The sequence below is a fragment of the Corythoichthys intestinalis genome, chromosome 11 (genome assembly GCF_030265065.1).
Source record: "Corythoichthys intestinalis isolate RoL2023-P3 chromosome 11, ASM3026506v1, whole genome shotgun sequence".
Classification (NCBI taxonomy): domain Eukaryota; kingdom Metazoa; phylum Chordata; class Actinopteri; order Syngnathiformes; family Syngnathidae; genus Corythoichthys; species Corythoichthys intestinalis.
In genome coordinates, this window is record NC_080405.1 from 49,515,763 (window position 1) to 49,537,991 (window position 22,229).

General features: G+C 39.7%; 1 protein-coding gene across 1 annotated transcript in view; it reads left to right on the forward strand.

The window, feature by feature from the left end:
• Nucleotides 1-856: 856 nt before the first annotated feature.
• gpm6aa (glycoprotein M6Aa) overlaps nt 857-22,229 on the forward strand; it is a 56,481-nt gene continuing 35,108 nt past the window's right edge. Inside the window, exon 1 of the mRNA XM_057850232.1 lies at nt 857-1,118. Coding sequence (XP_057706215.1) covers nt 1,082-1,118 — 37 coding nt within the window. The 5' untranslated portion in view covers nt 857-1,081. The remainder of the gene's footprint in view (nt 1,119-22,229) is intronic.

Here is a 22,229-nt window from a genome sequence, read left to right on the forward strand (position 1 = left end):
GATTAAAAATTTTAATCGTTTGACAGCCCTATAAAAAACATCTTTTTCAGGGGTGCCAATAATTATGGAGGGCACTGTTCATTGGCACTTCTTGCTTGTGACGTATTTTTCTATATTTGCACATGCAAGTCATGTTACACGGCACGATTTTATGCCATATCAATTTGATATCTTTTACGCATGCGTGGCACTTTACGGATCGCGATTGAAAATGATAGTCTGAACGGGCTTGCATAAAGACCTGATAAAATCGGCGATAGACGCCTAATCCGTTTGAAATGTGAAGAGTGGCAGTGATCATTTATGGGTTGGAGATTTATTAGCCGTCAGTTGTTGTATATTAGTTAATGTTACCCGAAATAATAATGGAAAAAAAACTGACATGAAATATAATTGAATCTTATTTCGGGTTATGAAAGTCAAATGCCATCTTTCAAAGAAATGGGACATGGAATTATGGGAAGATCTGTCACGGACATGATCACATTGCGGCATGATCGCTGCCTGTACAATAAAATGTGTCCCACTAATACGATTAGGCAGAATCCCATTTGGAAATCAGATGTTCCCCCCCAAACCCCCATTTTTTGAAAAGCTGCATTAATGCAGCGGAGCAAGTGTTGTCGGTTGCGGGGTTCGTCTAAAACAATCTGGTGGGCTTTGGGGAGGAGGGGGTTCCTTTTTCTCAACATGGGTCTAGACGCTCGTCACAGTGTTCCCATCGCGTATTTCACCAACCATGTTTAGCCCTCACCCACCCCCTTCCCCCACCACACATGCGCTTTTGAGTCCACCCTTTGCTCCAACACCCCTCCCCTCCCTCCTGCTCGCTCATCCCCCCATCTCCCTCCTCCTCCTCCTCCACTAGGGACCAAGGAGGGCTTTTCAGCACTTGTTTCAGCAGCGTGCAATGGACAGCACCACAAAGACGGATGCTTGACGGAGAGCTGACAGCATTCTTGGGACTTGCCAGCACCGGAACGACATCATTTTGTGGACTAAATCGTTTGACATAAACGACCAGAAGACGCTGAAAAGCGGAAAGGCTTCTTATTTACTGCTTTAACACACAACAGACACAATGGAAGAAGACATGGACGAGGGGCAGACCCAGAAGGGTGAGTGGTGTCTTAATATTTTGAATAAATACGGAAAGTTTTATATACTGTAAGTACTCAGTAGAGGAGCAGCTGTTCATGCACTTCTTTTGTCCAATGAGTGGGAGCACTCGACTAGAGTGCGCACGTCTGCGCGTGTTGTGTTTGGGTCGTCGGAGGGGTGTGAACCGGGGGGGTGGGGGTGAGTTTAAGGGGTGCGCTAGACTGCCTTTGTTTGCTTCCATGTAGGACTCCAGACTAGAATCCGTCAGACTGCAACCGATGCTTACTGTCCATTAAATGTATACCTTGACTTGGGAGTTTGATTTCTCAACTAAGACTAAGGTTGCATTTTTGTGTGCATATATATTATATATACAACCCCTAGCAAAAAGTATGGAATCACCAGTCTCGGATGAGCGCTCACTCAGACATTTTATCATGTAGAACAAACTCCGATAAAAAGCTCGAAAAAAATAATGAATTAGTTCAAAAGTTCAACTCTTTAGCATTCAGACACACTAAAAGAAATGAATAAAAACATTGTGGTGGTAAGTAAATGTTACTTTTATAGAGCAAATGCAGGGCAATATATATGGAATCACTCCATTCTGAGGAAAAAAATATCGATTCATGAGAAACAAACAAATAAATAACAATCAAAACACATCTCTAATATTTAGTAGCACCACCTCTGGCTTTTATGACAACTTGCAGTCTCTGAGGTATGGACTTGATGAGTATTCTTCATCAATTTGGTGCCCACTCTCTTTGATTGCAGTTGCCTTTTTTTACATTTTCCACCACAGGTTTTCAATAGGGTTGAGATCTGGGCTATTTGCAGGCCATGACATTGACTGGATGAGTCTTTAACAGTTTTAGCTCTGTGGCATGATGCATTGTCATCTTGGAAAATGACTGTCAGGAATGCTGGGCAGGCAGGTGGTGTGTGGACCCAAGTGCAGGGAAAGGGAAGCGAGGCAAAAAGGTGGTGCAAAAGTAATTTAATTAAAGCCAACAGAAAAACAAAGTACAAACCAAAACTGAGGTAATCCCAAAAACACAGTTGCAAACAAAACCCAGGGTATTGGCAAAAGACTGGACTCAAAAACTTACTAGGCAGAGGAACATGAGGGCTGTGACGAAGGAAGAGGCAAAATTGATGCTGGCATGAACAAAGACATTGACATAGACTTTGACGTTGACAATGACACAACAAGGAGCGACAAGAAACCGGGTGCTTATATACACACACGCAGACAAGGGGTAACGAGACAACGAGGAACAGCTTGGTAACACAGTAGGATGCAGATTGCAGGATACACTAGGAGAAGGGACAACAGGTGAGATCAATGGGCAATCACAGAGACAAGTCACACTAGGAGAAAACCAACACAAAACCTAACAATGACAAACATATTTTCAATTGAAAGGATAAGAAAGCAGTCTAAAATTTCAATGTAAACTTGTGCATTTGTTGAAGATTTAACCACAGCCATCTCCCCAGTGCCTTTGCCTGACATGCAGCCCCATATCATCAAGGACAGAGGGAATTTTGATGTTTTCTTCAAGCAGTCATCTTTGTAAATCTCACTGGAACAGCACCAAACCAAAGTTCCAGCATCATCACCTTGTCCAATGCAGATTCCTGACCCTTGACACCATGTCCAATGCAGATTCTTGACTCTTGCTTTATACAGTATAGTTGTCCTGTCCCCTTTGCTGAAAAGCAGCCCCAAAGCATGAGGTTTCCACCCCCATACCTCACATTGGGGATGGTGTTCTTGGGATATTGAACTCGTCCTTCTTTTTCCTCCACGCTTGACGATTAAAGTTTGCACCAAAAAGTTGTACTATGGTCTCATTTGACCACATGACTTTCTCCCATGACCCCTCTGCATCATTTAGATGGTCCCTGCCATACATCAGACAGGCCTTCCCATGTACTAGTTTCAACAGGGGAACCTTCTGAGCAATGCATGATCTTTATACCATGGGTGTCCAAATCTGTCCTCAAGGGCCGCTGTGGGTCCTGGTTTTTGTTCCTACCAATCGAGCACAGAGAGTTTAACCAATGAAGTTTGTGCTAAAACAAGCCCCCACCCATCCTCAGCCGTGCGTAAGGTTACGTGACGTCACCACGCTAAAATGTGCGTCGACAAGTGCGACCAAATTCATTCAATTCAAGGAAGTAAACAATGCAGAGCAACATGGAAGCCTCCTTTCCGTTTGTGTTCTCTGTTTTCATGCTTTTTACTGCCATCAAAATGATCGAAATGCAGCAAAGGATCAACACTCTGCTTTTGCTGAAGCAACGTAGGCGACGTGAATTCTTCTTCTTCTACTAGCTTTGTTATGAGCATCGACGTAACTACGTTTGTGGGGCGTGGTAAATGGGAGGCGACTGGCACGTTGTTATGACGCATCACGTAAGAGCCTACGTGACCACGTAGATTAGGGTGTTGACTGTTGACTTTCGCTTTCACACTGCATGACGATCAGAGCCGAGGTGATTTTAAGGCAAGGCAAGGCAAGGCAAATTTATTTATATAGCACAATTCAACACGAGGCAATTCAAAGTGCTTTACATCACATGAAGATCATAAAAATCACATATAAATCAATACAACGTAAAAACCAAGACAAAAGATCGCACTTAATCACAGAATAAAAATAAATACAAATAAAACAAATATAAAAAATAAAACAAAAACTACTACTCCTAATAATAGTTGAAATCAGCAATGGAGATAAGCACAAGAGGAATAGAAAGCAGGTAGATTGAAATATATAGACAGTTATGGATATGCAGTGCTAAACAAAAGCGTTTTTAGCCCTGATTTAAAAGAGCTAACAGTTTGAGCATACTTCAGAGGTTCGGGTAACTTGTTCCAGAGATGAGGAGCATATTAACTAAATGCTGCCTCACCCTGCTTGGTTCTTGTTCTTGGAACATGCAGAAGACCGGTTCCAGACGACCTTAGGGGTCTAGATGTCTCATAGGAATCTAACAAGTCAAGCATGTATTTTGGTCCAAGGCCATTAAGTGTTTTGTAGACGAGCAGTAGTAGTTTATAGTCTATCCTTTGACTCACTGGAAGCCAGTGTAGCTATTTCAAAACCGGTGTTATGTGGTCCAGCTTCCTTGTATTTGGGAGGACTCTGGCTGCAGCATTCTGTACTAGCTGCAGCTTCCTGACTGATTTTTTTTATCAAGACCTGTAAATATACCGTTGCAATAGTCCAATCTGCTGAAAATGAATGCATGCATAAGTTTTTCCATGTCTTGTTGTGTCAGAAGCCCCTTAATTCTGGTTATATTTTTTAGGTGGTAATAAGCGGATTTAGTGACGGACTTTAGATGGCTATCAAATTTTAGGTCTGAGTCAATAATTACGCCCAGGTTTCTGACTTGATTTGTAGTTGTAAGTGACATTGTGCTAAGTTGGCTGCTTATCTTTGACCTTTCCTTTTTTGGCCCAAAAATGATTACCTCTGTCTTCTCCACATTTAACTGGAGAAAATTCTGGAACATCCATTCATTGATTTGATGAATGCATTTACTCAGGGAGACTAAGGGACTATAATCATGTGGGGACACAGAAATGTACAGTTGTGTGTCATCTGCATAGGCGTGATAGGAGATGTCATACTGTTCCATTATCTGAGCTAATGGAAGCATATAGATGTTAAATAAGAGTGGTCCAAGAATTGACCCTTGAGGGACTCCACACGTGAAATTGGTTCGTTCTGACTGATAGGGATTTCTTTGTGTCAGTCGGAAACTATCATATAAATAGGATGTGAACCACTGAAGAATAGTGTCAGTAAGCCCTACCCACTGTTCCAATCTGCTGAGTAGTATGTTGTGATCAACCGTGTCAAATGTGGCGCTGAGATCCAATAGTAGCAGAACAGATGATTTGCCTGCATCGGTATTCCGACGAATAACACGGGTCGCTTGGCGGGTTGATTGACACGGGTCGAGGCGGGTTGCCGCACCTTTCCCACTGCCACCAAAAGCCGATTGTTAGTGGGTTGACATGGTTTTTTTGGCCAGTGGGAAAGGGGTATAAGAGTACATATTGCAGGGCATTGGCACATTATTTCTGATCATTTAGTGCAGTGCTTCTCAATTATTTTCTGTTACGCCCCCCCAAGGAAGACGTAAATGTTTCGCGCCCCCCCCAAACTCTCTGCCGCCACTGTAAATATTATCATTTGTCTATAAAATTACTATTATAAATACGCATCTGCCTAACATTGAGGCCTTTGTTTCTAATAAAGAAAAAAAGTAACATAGATCAACTTATAATAAAGTATAACTTTATTAACATTGTTTTGTTTGTAACAGAGAAGACTTGACACGCATCAATTTGCCTGAATTTAAAAAAAAGTCACATCCAAACTGTAAAAAATACACTCATGGTACATTTTTGACCAATTGATACAGAAAAATAAAATGTAATAAAATCAGTAAATAATAACAAATTAAAATTGATTAGAAACATTCACTTATGAGGACAATATGCCAAAAAAATGGACTCAAAAAAACAAAACTGAATAAAAGAAAAAAAAAGAGTGTCCTTGGACAGAAGGACAGTTTTTATTTTTGCTGCTCACTTTGCAATAGTGTGGAGTTATTTTGCAATGAGCATGCTAACAATGTCAATGCTCACTGGTTTACTGATATAACACTGACAAAGTAGGACGATTGTTGGCAATATTCGGCACGTTTTCACTGAAAAACAATCAAGCGGCTTATCAATGAGATTGGGGTCTAATGTCTTTAAGTGGCGTCTTAATTGATTTGGCTTCTAGCTGTCTGCTATAATTATTTTTAGACACAGTAAACAGTGGTCTTTCGTCATCACCCACTGTATTAAAACTCAAAGCTAAAAGGCAAACAGCACGAAAAAAGCGCATTCTCGGCGGCCGAGGTAGAACTGTAGGTGAGGGCGGTCGTCGTGACGATCCCAAGCCGAAAATTGCACTTCTCGGGCGGCGACGTGAGAGCCGGACAAGACAGTGGGTCGCTGTGTGAGTGAGTCCGGTCGGAAAACGGCTTTCGATAGCGGCGGCGGCACACTGCTCTTCATATCTGTTTTCTGTGTGTGCTGAGTGCTCTTCCTTAGTTCAAAAATACTGCGCGCACTCTGAAAATGAGAGCGCCACTGCCACCCACTGAGCGGATGTGCAAGTACACTTTATTCCAGTACGGCAAAAAAAAAAAAAAAAAGCATGTTCCCCGAGGTCACATGCGCCCCCCCTGGCATCGCTCTGCGCCCCCCCCAGGGGGGGCGCGCCCCACTATTTGAGAAGTACTGATTTAGTGCCATATTAGTACTAGTATCAGCATCAATGCAACACTCATCTTAACACGTTCTCTGCCATTGACAGTGATGGACATTAAATCTATTTCACTGGGATAGCTGGCATTGAGTGATAAAGTTTCACTGTCATTGACGGTGATGGACATCCAATCCAAATGACTTGGCGTCAAGAGGTTAAAGCAATGCACCTTGTACAGTACAGCCTCTTGTAGAAAATGGTATGAGTACCCTTAGAACTGCCATTGAGCGCCTTGCTGCGGAAAATGAACTGTTACCATGGAGCTGGTTTTCATGCAAAGTAAAGTATTCATTACTGTCATCACTTCACCCATGACATGTGACTAGATCGTGGGAAGAATAGCACAAGGAATACATGTCGAACAAGCCACAACTAAAAAAATCATACACAAGCACCGTTTAGTGGGCATCTTCTGGATTTTATCATACATGAAGGCAGCACTACTTGGCTTTTGCGTGTCGTGATTCCTAAGTGTGCGCTGCTTCAAACAGTGCTATTCAGAAAAGTCTTTGCCTCGAACACAAATGCTCACCAGAGCAAAAGAAGCATCCATGCAAGCTGCTCTGCACTTCTACAAGTCACGTCCATTCCTTTTTTTAGGTGGCGACTCATCACTTTTATTACAAAGTACAGTATTACAGAGCACAAACCACTCTCGTACAATTTTCAGGTAGTGTTACTTGTACATGTCGGAACGGTCTGCCCGACTGACTGAGATCTTGTTCGTTGACTCACAACTTTAGTAAACAAAGCGAACTAACTAATAGAAGAAAAATCAATTGAACAAACTCGTGAACCAGCAAACAAATGTATGGATGAACAAGCAACCTTGAAAGCACGCAAAAAAAGGACTAGAAGTGGGAAGAGAAGCTAAAAATTTAACTCAATAAAGAAGACAGTTACTTCTAAATAACGTTATTCAGGTAAAAGTAAAAGCAGTCATCCAAAAATTTACTCAAGCACAAGTAAAATAATATTTGTTGAAAAGAATACTCAAGTAATGAGTAACTTTAATTGTGAATAAATGCTTAAGGTGTGATTTTTTTTTAAACAATGGTATCTTGATTTTTTTCCTCAGCACAACATCATCTATATGAGCTGTAATTATTATACTGTACAACAACCGATAATGACCAAATTGGGCCAAAGAAACACAACAAAATCCTGGGATTCAAAAGACAAAAATTCAAACATCACCCATCCATAGAGCATGAGTGCCCTCCATTGTTACATCTGAAGGAATGTGAAATTTTAGCCAGATGGCTGGAATCACGCCAGCCAATCTGCAGTTCCGGGCCGGCAAAACTCCTACATCCCAGCCAAAAGGCCAAACTCCGCTCGGTCACCTTAGTCTAACCTCTTGTACGGACTCCATTTTAAAAGCTGGAAAAAAAGGCATCGAAACACAAGTTGACAATTTATTCCAAGTCAGCAGCAATCATACAACACAGAGAGACCCAGGCGAGGAAGCAAACTTGATCCAGGGTCACCATATCACAAGTCAACATAAGATTCCCAAGAAAAATGACCACAATAAGTTAAACATTCAGTCTTTTAAAGGCTCTGGTGAGGCGGGCTGTGGTCCGGAAGAAGGGTGTGTTTGTGTGTTGTTTAGGATTATTGTTTGTTGTGGGTTGGACAGGAGAACTCGGGCTTTACTGTTGTCAGGGCAACGAGAGTTAAGGATTTTGCCATCCTCAGTGCCACGTGAGTGGTGAGTATTCACTTCTCGGTCACGGGTTCCTCCGTATCAGATGTTCCTTGTGACAAGACAAATGTCCCGCCATTTGTTCTGGACTGTCCAGAAAAGTTGAATGCAGGATTTGATTGTGCAGACGTGGGCTTTAAGATGTCTTGCCTAACACCTGCTTGTCAGCGTCAATCTTGCTCAGTCAGCTGCATGACACGGGCGTTGGGCTTCCGAGGTCAGAAGGCCTCCTGTATCTGTTCTGCTCTTATCTGCCCGTTGTCTTGGCACTGTAAATTCTAATCATTTCAAGTCCAACTGTTCATAATATCAAAAATAGTCTGCTTGTTTTTCTTAAACTATGATATAAATGCTATTTATTTTATAGAGGGTGTGTTTGAGTAATACAAACAGTCAAACAGTAAATACGAGAAAAGATACGATTCTCTTCACCTCTGAGTGGAGTCATGTGGTTATCGTTTCTGATGTCTCATTGGTGAAACAGACAACTACTGTCGGCATCTCTGGCAAAAATAAAGTCAATATGTACAATAAAATAGGGAAAATGTAATGACTGTGGTGTAGCCCAAAGTAACGGCGTAAGAGTACTGTTTCTTTTTCACAAATTTACTCAAGAGAAATGTTGTTAGGTTTTGTGTTGGTTTTTTCCTAATGTGACTTGTCCCTGTGATTACCAGTGTTGTCACAGATTACTTAAAAAAAGTAATTTAATTACTGATTACATCTCAAAAAAGTAATCTAGTTACTTTACCGATTACCACATTTTTCGGACTATAAGTCGCGGTTTTTTTTCATATTTTGGCTGGGGCTGCGACTTATACTCAGGAGCGACTTATGTGTGGAATTATTAACACATTATGATATAATTTCACATGTTATTTTGGTGTTTTGCAGTGACACTGATGGTTTTGTAAAGTTGTTAGCATGTTCTTATGCTATAGTTCTCTGAATAACTCTTTATAGCTATGGCCATGTTCGCGTTCTGCCTTTGGCAGTGTATGTTCAATTGTATTATTGACTTTTTTATCTTGAAATGGATGCATTTAGTTTGTGGCGCTTTCACGCCCACGTGAGGGCGCACTCGCACTTGTTTACGTGAAGAAGAGTGCTCACACACCAGAAGAAGACGGACAGCTACGTAGCTCTGAGTGAGTGAGTGGGCGAGTTAGCGAGAGAGAATAGACGGCTGCGAACCTACTTTCATTGTTTATGCTTTTAAATAATCTCTACAGAGGCAACGCCTGCGTGTATCATTTTTTCTGTTGTTGTTGTGTGTTTTCCACCCGCGATCGGACACTTAGAGCCAGTTGTGTGGTTGTTTGAACGATGTGCTAATGATAGCGAACGCATGCTAACCTGTTACTTATTACTAATAGTACCTAATTATCATTTATTTACATTGATGCGAACCTGTTTTCTATCGAGGACCAAATTGATTCAGCAAATTTTTGGGAGTTCGCTGTATAGCCAGGACTGAGCCGTAGCGTAGGACAGTATATTCACATTTCGTTGTTCATGCACTGTACACTGTACATTTATTTAGCATGTTGTTCTCTATTGTATTTTTATATTAAATTGCCTTTCAAGATGACATGTCTGTTCTATGTGTTGGATTTTATCAAGTAAATTTCCCCCAAAAATTCGAGTTATACTCCGGCGCGACTTGTATGTTTTTTTTCTATTCGTTGGGCATTTTATGGCTGGATCGACTTATACTCAGGAGCGTCTTGTAGTCCGAAAAATACGGTACTTTATTATCAAAATAACTAAGTTACTTTAAAAGTAACTTATCAATTACTTTTTACCAATTTTTCTCCTTTTGCTGCTTTAACATAAAAATGACAAAAAAATGTCATCACATGCAGTGTTGTTAATAACGGCGTTAGAATATAACGGCGTTACTAACGGCGTTATTTTTTTCAGTAATGAGTAATCTAATTAATTACTTTTCTCATCTTGGCAACGCCGTTACCGTTACTGAGGCGGGAAAGGCGTGCGTTACTATGCGTTACTAAGTTGGTTGAATAAAAAAAAAGTCTGAGAGAAACGGACTCACGGGGACGAGAGCAGAGCAGGAGTGGGGAAGACGCCGTTGCAACCGCGATGCTAGGTGGCTTCAATAATACCTGACTGCAGCCATAGCCGACAAACTACGCCCACATGACACGGTAGATATCATATTATAGAACTAGATGCAAATGACAGACACTGCTGCATTGCCAACATGTTTTAAGGACTACATGCGTTTGTAAACAGCCGCCATCTTAAAGCAGTAGACCTCTCAGGAACTTAGGAAGGCCCTGATGTAGAGATCCTTCCTAGCGAACCTAAGTAATTTTTTAAAATCTAAAATGCTCCTAAATCGAATGGATGAAAATCGAATAATGAAACAGTTTTAAAACTTACACATGTTTAAAGTAGACAGAAGGGAACTAATGCAATAACGGGAGAAATTTTAACAACTTTAACGATTGATTCACAACTTTAAATGACTTCCACACATAGCAAAGGTTACTAGCTAGTTATCGCAATACCCTTGTGTCTAGTTAAGTGGAGGGTAAAGAATTGGGCTAGGGCCAATTGTCCCCCAAACCCTTTAAGCTTCACATTGTGTGACCTGTGTTTTTTTTTTTTTTTTTTTTTTGAGGAAAAAAAAAAAAAATCACTAGTTACTTTGCCAAGTAACTAATTACTCTTACATTCAGGTAACTGAGTTACTAACGCAATTACTTTTTGGGAGAAGTAATTTGTAACTGTAATTACTTTTTTAAAGTAAAATTAACAACACTGCATGGCACTAAATGCGTCAGTAGACAGCCGCCATCTTAAAGCAGTAGACTTTTTAGGACGGCTCTGTTGTAGAGAACCTTCCTAGCGAACCTAAGTAACTTTTTATCTAAACTACTTCTAAATCGGCAAAATCTTGACTATAATCTATCTTTAAATGATGAAACAGTTTTAAAACTTTCATATGTCGAAAGTAGAGAGAAGGGAACAAATGCAATAATGGCAGCAATTTTAACAACTTTTAACAGTTGATTCAGGGTAAAGGGTAAATTTGGGTCAAGAATTGGGCTCGGGCCAATTGTACCAAAAACCTTCACAAAAAACTTCACATAGTGTGGCCAATTTTTTTTTTTTTTTTTTTTTTTTGAGGGGAAAAAAAAAAAAGTAATTATCACCAATTACTTTGCCAAGTAACTAATTACTCTTACATTCAGGTAATTGAGTTACTAACGCAATTACTTTTTGGGAGAAGTAATTTGTAACTATAATTAATTACTTTTTTTCAGTAAGATTAACAACACTGATCACATGTAACTGAATTTTTCACATAAGGCTTTGAGTTAGCGGGGGTTTAATTAGTCGAGGGAGTTGATTTCAACCACCATTGACTCGCGCTAGCTTAGCCACCCCGGAGCCCTAAAACTAACAAATAACTGACAAACTGCACGGAATTTGTTCAAATCAAACTCAAGGTAAAGCCTAATGTCAAATATTCTGAACTTCCCCTTTAAAATAAAGATCTAGCTGTTAAAATATTGTCTATAAAAGTTGTAAAGCAATAAAACAAACAACAAAAATTAATGAAATGAACAAGAATCCTACAACGTATTTCATAACGGGTCAAAATCATTTTTCGAGCAGATCATTTGACTACCAACTAAGACAGTAGCTTTTGCTTTGCTAAGCCAAAACTACACCTGTGGAGGCAAGATGGATATTTAGAATTTCTGTAAACCTAAGCTTTCAAACGCAACCAACAACAACTGAGCTTGAACAGTTTTATATATATATATGTATATATACAGTATTGGCCAAAAGTTTGGCGACACCTCAAAGGTGGATACTTTGAAGAATGTAGAATATACAGTAAAACCTGTTTTCAGTTATTTCACTTTTTTTGGCAATTCCACATGTTCGTTCATAGTTTTGATGTATTTAGAGAGGATTTATAAATAGTAGTGAAAATATATCAAACGTAAAAATGCTTAGGTGTGTCCAAACTTTTGACTTTTGTTTGTCATCAACATGCTTTACCCCCAGCCCCACAAAAGCAAAACTCCGCCTATGGTTACAAACACTGACAATAAAATGTGCATAAAGGCTGGTTACAAACTGTAGAAGTGCTGGCTGTCTTCTTACCTGTAGGCTGTTCCGAGTTTTGTCACGTTGCACTGTAATTCCAAGTGCTTCTTTGTTGATTTAGCGACCGACAGTCATTTTCAGCCAGCGTAAAGTTTGCAACGCACCGAGATATTTTTGTCATCTTTATTGGACAGAAATGTGAAGAAATGGCTGTATTTCCAGTGATCAAAGCTATCCATTTGGGGTATATATCCTGCCTTTCACTGTTAGCCTCGCTGCCTAGTCAGAATGCTATGTTGTTGACCGCCGTGGCAGACAGCGCTCAGCCTCAAACAGCACCTTAATACACGTGATCCCCCCCCGATGAGAAATGCTCTACATACATGACTACAGTATTCTTCATTCTACATACGTTATGAGGCAAAAACAAAATAGTAACGCTAAATTTAATCAGATTACTGGTTTGGAAAATTGAACGCGTTAGATTACTCGTTACTGAAGAAAGTAATCAGATTTCAGTAACGCGTTAAGTAACGCATTACTGACAACAGTGGTGATTACCCATTGATTTCACCTGTTGTGCCTGCTCCTAGTGAGTCCTCCTGTATTACCCAGCTGTTCCTCGTTGTCTCGTTACCCCTTGTCTGCATGTGTGTATATAAGCACCCAGTTTCTTTTCACTCCTTGTTGCGTCATTGTCAATGTCAGTGTCTATGTCAATGTCAATCTCCACGTTCATGTCAGCGTTTTTCCCCAGTTCCTCGTGTTCCTCGTCCTGCTTGGACGGTAAGTTTATTAGTTGGCCTGACTTTTGTTTGTTAAGAGATTTTGGATCACCACAGCCTTTGTTTTGTACTTTGTTTTTGTTGTCTTGAATGAAATAATTTTTGCACCATCTATCTGCCTAGCCTCCCTTTACCTGCATTTGGGTCCACACACCACCTGCCTGCCTGCAAACCTGACAAATGCATTGCGTGGTAAAACTACTCTAAGAAGTATATTTTTCTCATAAAGTTACTCAAGTAAATGTAACTTGTCACTACCCACCTCGAAACGAATGAATTGGTGAACTAACAAACTAAAGAGTGAAAAATTGAACAAACAAATGAGTCGGCTCACTTTAGGTAATAAACTACCTAAAAAACAGCAGAAATGCGAATTAATGGACAAAATAATGAACTAATGAGTGAACAAATGCATTGGACATTTCAATAATTCAAAGCCGCAAGTCAGAGCTTATTAGTCACAAGCAGCGGAGGGACATTTTGCCCACTTAGCTGCCAAGCAAATGTGTCGCAGAAAGCGACGCACACACAACTCGACACAAGCACACGACAAACACTTTAAATTCATTGACAGAGAATGTGAAATTAAGCAGGAGGGGGTATGACAACTCGTTTGAGTTGGTGCCGCATATTAGTCAGCCAAATGGAAAAAGTGAGAATTGAACACCTGTTATTTTCTGCAGAGCCAAGAATCTTCTCGGCAAGACTTCACTTCCCCTTCTGTTTCATCATTCATATTTTATTAGACGTTATCCGCTTTGCAATGCCACAGACCTCCACCAAGATCAGATGAATAATTCCAAATACAGTTGACTTTTTAACCAATATCCCATCATTGTCCGATTCCAAAAATTTGATATCGATATACTATGCGGTCGTGAACTTACCATATTATGGATAATTGTATTGTGATGCCCAATTGGATGCTTTAATAATGATAAATGCAGCAACTTTTCCAAAATACCGTAATTTCCGGACTATAAGCCGCTACGTTTTTCCGTCATTTTGACTCCTGCGGCTTATAGTCCAGTGTGGCTTGTTTCTTGATTTTTTTTTTTAGTTAAGAGGTCATAGTATAGTAATAGTGTCATCTAGCAAATTTTGTCACTAACTCCATTAATGTCCAGCTCGGATCTTTTACATCCATTCAAAAGTGAGATAATTTGCCAGATGACCCTAAATGACATCCGTCATAAGCATTAATCAATGCTCATGACAGTGTCTTATGACTGTCTTATGACATTCTTATGACGCTGCTGTTACCAGTTAATATCTTTAGGTGTAAATATCCCATAATACTGTGAGGACGACTGCGGCTTAAAGTCCAGTGCAGCTTATCTATGGACAAATGCCGTTTTCATGTCAAATTTGGTGGGTGCGGCTTGTAGTCAGCTGCGCCTAATAGTCCGAAAATTACGGTAAACATTCTGTGAAAAATTAAAACAACTTCAACTGAAATTCTGGAAAAAGCGCTTATACTGATATGTTTATCATTGAAATCAAATAGTGCAAACATCAAATTTTTGGATCAAGTTTAAGTACAAAGTGCCAATTATTCTGTTTATTCTGTCCTCAACGTGTGTTCGGGTACACAGATTCAGTATATACGTGTATGTGTATGGCAGAAAACACAGACAAGACTGAGAAAGCAGTTTCTGCTCTTGCACCCCTCTTTAAAACAAACTGCTGTATTTTAAGCCAAAAGAACTGTTGTGTTTGATAGAACAATATTTCCATATGCTGCCATAGCAGATTTATAGTGCATTAAGCCCAGGAACTATTTTTAATTTGTCTGTTTTACCCTGGAGACCTCAGTATACAGACGTCGCGCAACCGCTTTTGTTTCAATCCAGCCATAAAAAGAAGGTAATTAATTATATTTATTATTCAAAATGTCTGTCATTTTTAGCTTATAAACATTAATTGATGTTTAATATTTAGTTAAAAAAAAAAAAAAAAAAAAAAAAAAAAAAACGTTAAAAATTTATTCACTCCCATAAAATTATTCCAAAATCCGGCTGTGGCCATTCACGGCTATGTCCTGACACTCAGTGATATATATATATATTTATTGTTGAAATCAAAATGGTGCAAACATCAGTTTTTTGGATCAAGTCCAAGTGCAAAGTGCCAATAAGGCACCAATTCTGTCTTCAATGTGTGTGTGGGTACACAAATCGACAGATTTAGACAAATCAGGCTCTAGAGAGAATTCAGTCGCTGGAGTAAAGTTGAATTGGCTTTACTGTGGTCATCTGTCTCTTGACAAGAGCACTGATACTTTTTTGTAAAACTAAAAACAACAAATAATGTGTCAATATTATAAAATATAGTCACAAAAAAAGCAAAGTACAGTATACACTACGTGTCAATTTTAATAGCAACTGCTAGTACAGCTTGCAAGCGATCAAATAATGTACAGTACAGAAACCACATTTTACCACAAATTCAAACAAAACGAAATAGCCTATACATATCTCCAATATACAACACAAAGTAAGAATATAACTTACAAGTGATGCTTGTATAAGGCAAAAAAAAAAACAAGGTGAGATGGCAAGAACTGCTATAGTACACTGGCTGCAGAAGTTTTGGCCGTCCACTGAGCTCTCTCTATTCACAATGAGTTTAAGTTGACATATGGTTACGTCAGCAGAACGTACTGAGATTATCAAACGTAATTACACCTAAGTGTCAGCAGGGGGCGAATAAAACCCCAGAAACACAGGCAGGCAATAAGAAGACATGACAGCACTGCCAAATGCGTATTAGCCCAAAACAGAGAAAATGAAATGAAAAACTGATTTCGATATTATCCGATATCATTTTAAAATGCTTATACTGGCCGATATTATTGGCTACCTGATAATATCGGACAACCCTAATTCCTAAACGTTTCTGTGGACTCGTTTGTTGAAATAAATGGTCAAAATGCGTTACAAAGCCGCTGCAGACATACAGATAGGACAAAGAACTGTTACGTCAGGCGGTGGGAGGAAACAAACAAAAAAAAACTTTATTCTGAATGCTTTTAGGGACTAACTCCTGAAAATAGACTGGGAACAAATTAATCAGCAGTGTGTAAAACAACTAAACTACTATTTTTCAATGTAATTCTGATTGAGTTATAATCAAACAATAGGGTTCTGCATGTGTTTACCGTTAACAGCCGTCTTGCATCATCACCAGTGCTGTTCATGGAAATCAATACAAAAACTTGAACCCTCATATTGTTCTGACACTATAAATGTAATAGCCAGGCTGCGGTTAAGGGAGTTCCACCAATTGTTCCTGTGAAATTTGTCTGAGCTATTACTGGAAAGAGTACTTTCTTATTGTTCTTGCAGGAACTTGATTAGTTTTGAGATAAAAAGGAAAAAGAAAATACATGCAAACAAAAAGTAAGTAGGTGTTTACAAAGGATGATGTCATTTGAAAGTCAACTCTCAGATTAATGACAGTTACTGTTTAGACAGTAAATTTACATTGTGCCCTGACTTGGTTCGATTGTAGCAAGTGTTTACCTGTGAACAAATATGAACATTTTTGAAAAATGTGAGTGGTATATTTACTTTTTTGAGCTTCTGAATTTATGTGTGACCTATGCCAACGCAACGAGATGCTTCTCATAATGTTTAACTCTATATATGATGTCTTCTCGAGGCCATGTGTGTACTTTATCACCCAATTTTTGGTGGGAAATATTCTAAACGGTTGGCAAATAATAATAATATTGTTCAACTCAAAAAATCTGATACCGACATCAGACCTATACTGACATATGCGGTCGTGGACTTAAAGCAACACTAGGTAACTTCTCAGTTTTGGTCGATTTTTGCGACGTTGGTGGACAAAAGCGGTGGTGTTTGCCTTAAGGAAGACTGCGTTTCCCACAAGGGCCAACGCACACCCGCAAAGTGTCGTAAAATCATGATATCCCAGTCGCCTGCAGATGGATTAAACGGCATTTCTGTTTCCAGCGGCTGTGTAAAGGATGTGTAGTAATAAGGTAATGAATCTAGTTGTGGCTAAACAATAGCATATGATGGTTAGCAACCGTGTGGCTTAGTATGGCTAACCCAGCCCCCACCCCACCCGAACTCCTCAGCGCTGACAAGTTTGGTTTGGGGGGCGGGGATGAGGGGCCAATGTTTATTCTTGAGTATCATTTTATCCCTGGTAGCCTCCCAATTTTTTTCCTCCTCGGACAAAACTTTTTGTCTCCTTTGTTGCTCTGCCATCTTTCCAGATTTCGCACGAAAGCGTTCGCATTGACTTCCGTCTTTATAATAAATGGGGAATAGGGGGAAGTGACGTATGCTGTAAAGCAGTCAGCACATTTGTATTTTTTTTGGTGTGTGGCAGGGTTCCTGCCACCCTCCTCAAGGTGAAAGTAATACAGACCCCCTCAAGATATAAAATAAGTGTCATTCAACTAGTTGTCAGTTGACATATCATCACAAATGTTATAAAAATATTTTATAAAGATTGAAAAGTTACCTAGTGTTGCTTTAACATCTCATTATTTGTCAATCTCTTATTGCTCATTTAATTTTTGCACCACGGATGCAAAAATAACACAAACAAATCCTAGGCATCTTCGTTTGGATGGTTGATAAGCATAACTGCTCTGCTAAGTTGTGACCAGTCCTTGTACAAAGGCATAAAGCTTCTACATTCGTTTTGAAGGCAACATGCATATCAGCACAAAACCAATATTATCCAATATATCAAAATGCTTTTATCGGCCGATATTATCGGCCACCCGATAATATCAGACAACTCTACTCAGAAACATTCATTTTTCAGATTTTTATACCTAATTTGTATATGACCATCATTTTTGTAACCAGAGCCATGATAAACATTTAGGAATCAGGAATAAAAAATAGACTGTTTCATAATTTCGGACAAATTTCACTATGTATGTAAATAATAATTAGACAAGTCCCCAAATTTTTTGTATTGACTAAATACTTATTTTTCCACCATGATTTGCAAATAAATTCTTTAAAAATCAAACAATGTGATTTTCTGTTTTTTTTTCCACATTCTGTCTCTCATGGTTGAGGTTTACCCTTGTTGACAATTACAGGCCTCTCCAATATTTTCAAGTGGGAGAACTTGAACAATTAGTGGTTGACTAAATACTTATTTACCCCACTGTATGCCTAAGGTAGGTGCCTGTTTTGATTTTAGGTCACTTGTGGCTTTGGTTTTGAAAATATTTGAATTTTAAGTGTTTGAAAATAGGCCCCCTACGGATCAGCCTCGAGCCCGTGTCCCATCAACTGATAGTGAAGTCTATGGAATATAATTAACTTATTGAGATACAAAGTATAGTGATATATCACCTTAAGAATATGTACTGCACCTTATACATTTATTAGTCCTCCATTGAATGTCCAAACCAAATCTGCTTAACCAATGAACAACAATAAAATACACTCGTACACCAAACAATTCAACATGAAGCACAAAATCCGTGGTCTTATCGATCACTCCTATCACATGAAATGGGTTTTCATTGGCAAAGGGGGCGGATGTCACACCCTGAAAAGGCTCCACGGGGTCACGTTCAATTAAGTTTCATTCACTCCCATTGATTGTCATGCACTGAATTGAACTCTATATTTCCCATTTAGCCTTTGACAGTAGATCCTGGAGTGAACTCTGACAAAACATATTAATAAATAAACTCCTCAGCAGTCACACTGAGATTCTTCTACCGCTTACAGGAAGATAAGAAACAAAAAGCAAAAGCGAGCACGGCTTCGCTGTGCTTTTACGCCCCGAGGGGGGCCACGTTATACGGCTAATGCGTCTCACTCACTTTATTGTCCCACTGAATTTGTTGACGTACACTAAGTGGGTCACGGCTCTCAAGGCCCCGGCGCAGATTTGGTGCTGCCGTCGTCATGGCGACCATAGTGGTTGATTAAACATGCGAGCAGGAAGAGAGAGACGAGGTGGTTTCTGAAAAACACGCTCGCCTCAGGGGGAGGGGGCTGCACGTTAAATATAGGAAAGCACAGGGAAGACGCCCCATTTCTTTCTAGTATGTCCGCATCGGCACAAATCCAGCTAGAAAATTGATGTTGACGCAAATGAAATAACTATCTAAAATCAAATATATTCATTGGCTTTAGCCCAGATTTTGGTCAGTGGCCATTTTGCTTAGCAACCTTGATTAGGTTTGTGACAATATGTAAATATTAGAGTTGTCCGATAATGACTTTTTAGTTATATTGAGTTCATTTTGTCTACACTTATAGATTAGTTGTTTTTTTTTCTTTTAGCACAGACAATGGATTAGGTTGTTATATTTAGCTGACATGTTTCGGCAACTACTTTCGCCTTCATCAGAGTTTCACTAGTGTTGGTGTGACGCGTCTTTATCAGCTGTATCAGCTGATGAATGCTGACCATTCACTCTTCCAGGATGCTGGTCCAGGTAGTAGGGAGCATGTAAGCCCCCTTGAAAAACCACACACAACACTCCACCAGATATTGGTCCATCCAAAGGACAAAATCCACCCAGAAAACAAATGCAACGCCATATACGTATGAAATTCCATGCAAATCATGCAATAAATTATACATCGGGGAGACAGGGAAAAGCTTAACAACAGTGTGTGAGAAGGAGACAGCAACAAGAAAAACAACAGCAATAAAATAACAAGCACAACAGGAACACCACAAGTCAGCCATCACCGATCACTGCAAAAGGGAAAACCACATTATGGACAGGGGAAGTGCCAGAGTCTTCCGCACTAGGGTTGTTCCGATCATGTTTTTTTGCTCCCGATCCGATCGTTTGAATATCTGCCGATCCCGATATTTCCCGATCCGATTGCTTTTTTTTGCTCCCGATTCAATTCCAATCATTCCCGATAATTTTTCCCGATCATATACATTTTGGCAATGCATTAAGAAAAAAATGAATAAAACTCGGACGAATATATACATTCAACATACAGTACATAAGTACTGTATTTGTTTATTATGACAATAAATCCTCAGGATGGCATTTACATTATTAACATTCTTTCTGTGAGAGGGATTCACGGATAGAAAGACTTGTGACTTTGTATATTGTGACTAAATATTGCCATCTAGTGTATTTGTTGAGCTTTCAGTAAATGATACTGTAGCCATGGCCAAATGCATGATGGGAAGTGGAACCATGACTGTGTGTAGTGCTATCAATTCATATATCTTCTCTGCGTTGGAAAATAACATAAGGTGTTAAGAAAAAGAACAAGTGCTACCTTGCTTCCTCACATTGCTTCCCATGATATTTCTTATCGTAGGGAGAGGGACTGTAGGCTTTAGCCAATTAAAAAAAGGTTCCAAAGGCTGCCAAATTTCTCTCTACTCATTTTACGCTGCCTTTTATCTCTCTATATAGGTAAGACGGCGCCATTACAGATTGAGCGCGACAATGCGTGAGTGGGTCGTGCAGCGCATGCATTAATTGCGTTAAATATTTTAACGTTATACATTTTTTTAAAAATTGCTGCCGTTATTGGGATAAATTTGATAACCCTACCTTAAGCCTAAAGACTCTGGGAGAGTGTAACATATTATGTCTGTAACGTTAAATACAATTAGAAAACGATTTAATTAAAAAAAAAAAAACATATTTTAAAAAAGGCATGGCCGATATTTTTTTTGCCGATTCCGATACTTTGAAAATTATGTGATCGGACCCGATCGATCGGCACATCTCTAATCCGCACTGAAGAAAACAAACAGCAGCGCAAGACCAGGGAGGCCATTGAAATCCGCAAGGGGGGCCCGAGGACCATCAACAGCAACAAGGGGGCTTACATTCTCTCTACTACCTAGACCAGCATCCTTGAAAGGTGAATGGTCAGCAGAGGGCGTGACTCACCTGTCAGATTTTACATCCATTAGCTGATAAGACGAGTCACACCAACACCAGTGACACTGTAATGAAGGTGGAAGTAGTTGCCGAAACATATCAGGTAAAATAAAACAACCTAAAACAATTGTCTGTGATAAAAGAAAAATTCAACTAATGACTTTTTAAACGATAACGGATATATGATATTCCAAAAATCCGATACCAATATCAAACCGATACCGATATATGCGGTCGTGGACTTGACATATTATGGCTAATTGTATTGTGATACGCCACTGGATGGTTTAATATTGATAACGCTCACATAACACATCCCAAGCATCTTAAGTGCTGCTTGAAGCTGTGACCACCCCTTGTACAAAGACAGAAAGCAGAAGGCAACATGCGTATTGGGCCAAAACTGATAATTGAAAAACCGATATTGATATTTTCCGATATCATTTTAAAATGCTTAAATCAGCCGATATCAGACAACTCTAGTAAATATGGTGATATCGCCATACTTACATGATTTCGACTTTACAACGCTGGGGTCTTGTCCGCCATTCTGTCTCTAGGTGTTTTTTTTTTTTTTTTTTTTTTAGTCGCGTAAACATTACCTAGTTCCCATTACCGTTCTTCATGTGAGGATCCCCGCTTCCCCAGCAGCGTCGCCGCCGTCCTGCAGTTCCTTTCGGCCGGGAGATCTGCCGCTTACTTGTTCTCCTGCTGCTGCTGACTCCTCTTGCGAGTCCCGACCCGTTTTTTTTTTTTTAGTTCGGACGCTCGCGTTGAGAGAGCCGACGCTGGTGACCTTAGCGGCCATTATATCCCCCCTCTCTCGCCTTTTTACACCACGCTTTTCTCTCAGCAAGGCAACTCACTCGCGAGTAAAGCCTGAATAGTCACTGAATATAACGCAACGTGCCTCACAGAATCTTATTTTTCACTTTATTTTGTTAATATGACGTATAATAGAGGTAGTCCCCGGGTTACGACCAACTTGGCTTACGCGATTTTGACTTTACGACGCCTTTTTTTTTTCTTAAATGTTGATGCATCCTTTTATTTTGGTGGAAGAAGCGTAGAGCAGGTAGTACTTCCAAATGCGAGCGCATGCACAGACGTGCCCACCCTACACATGTACACACAGAGCAGTCGAGTGACAGATGTGACAGCCTGTGCGCACATTTGTTGCTTGTGATGCATCCAGAGGCGACGGCTGTATATAACCCCTTTTGTACTGTTTATTGTGCGTTTTCAATTGTATCGAATACTTGGGGCGAATTTATGTGATTGTTTTTAATGATGTGTGGACGCTAACTGAT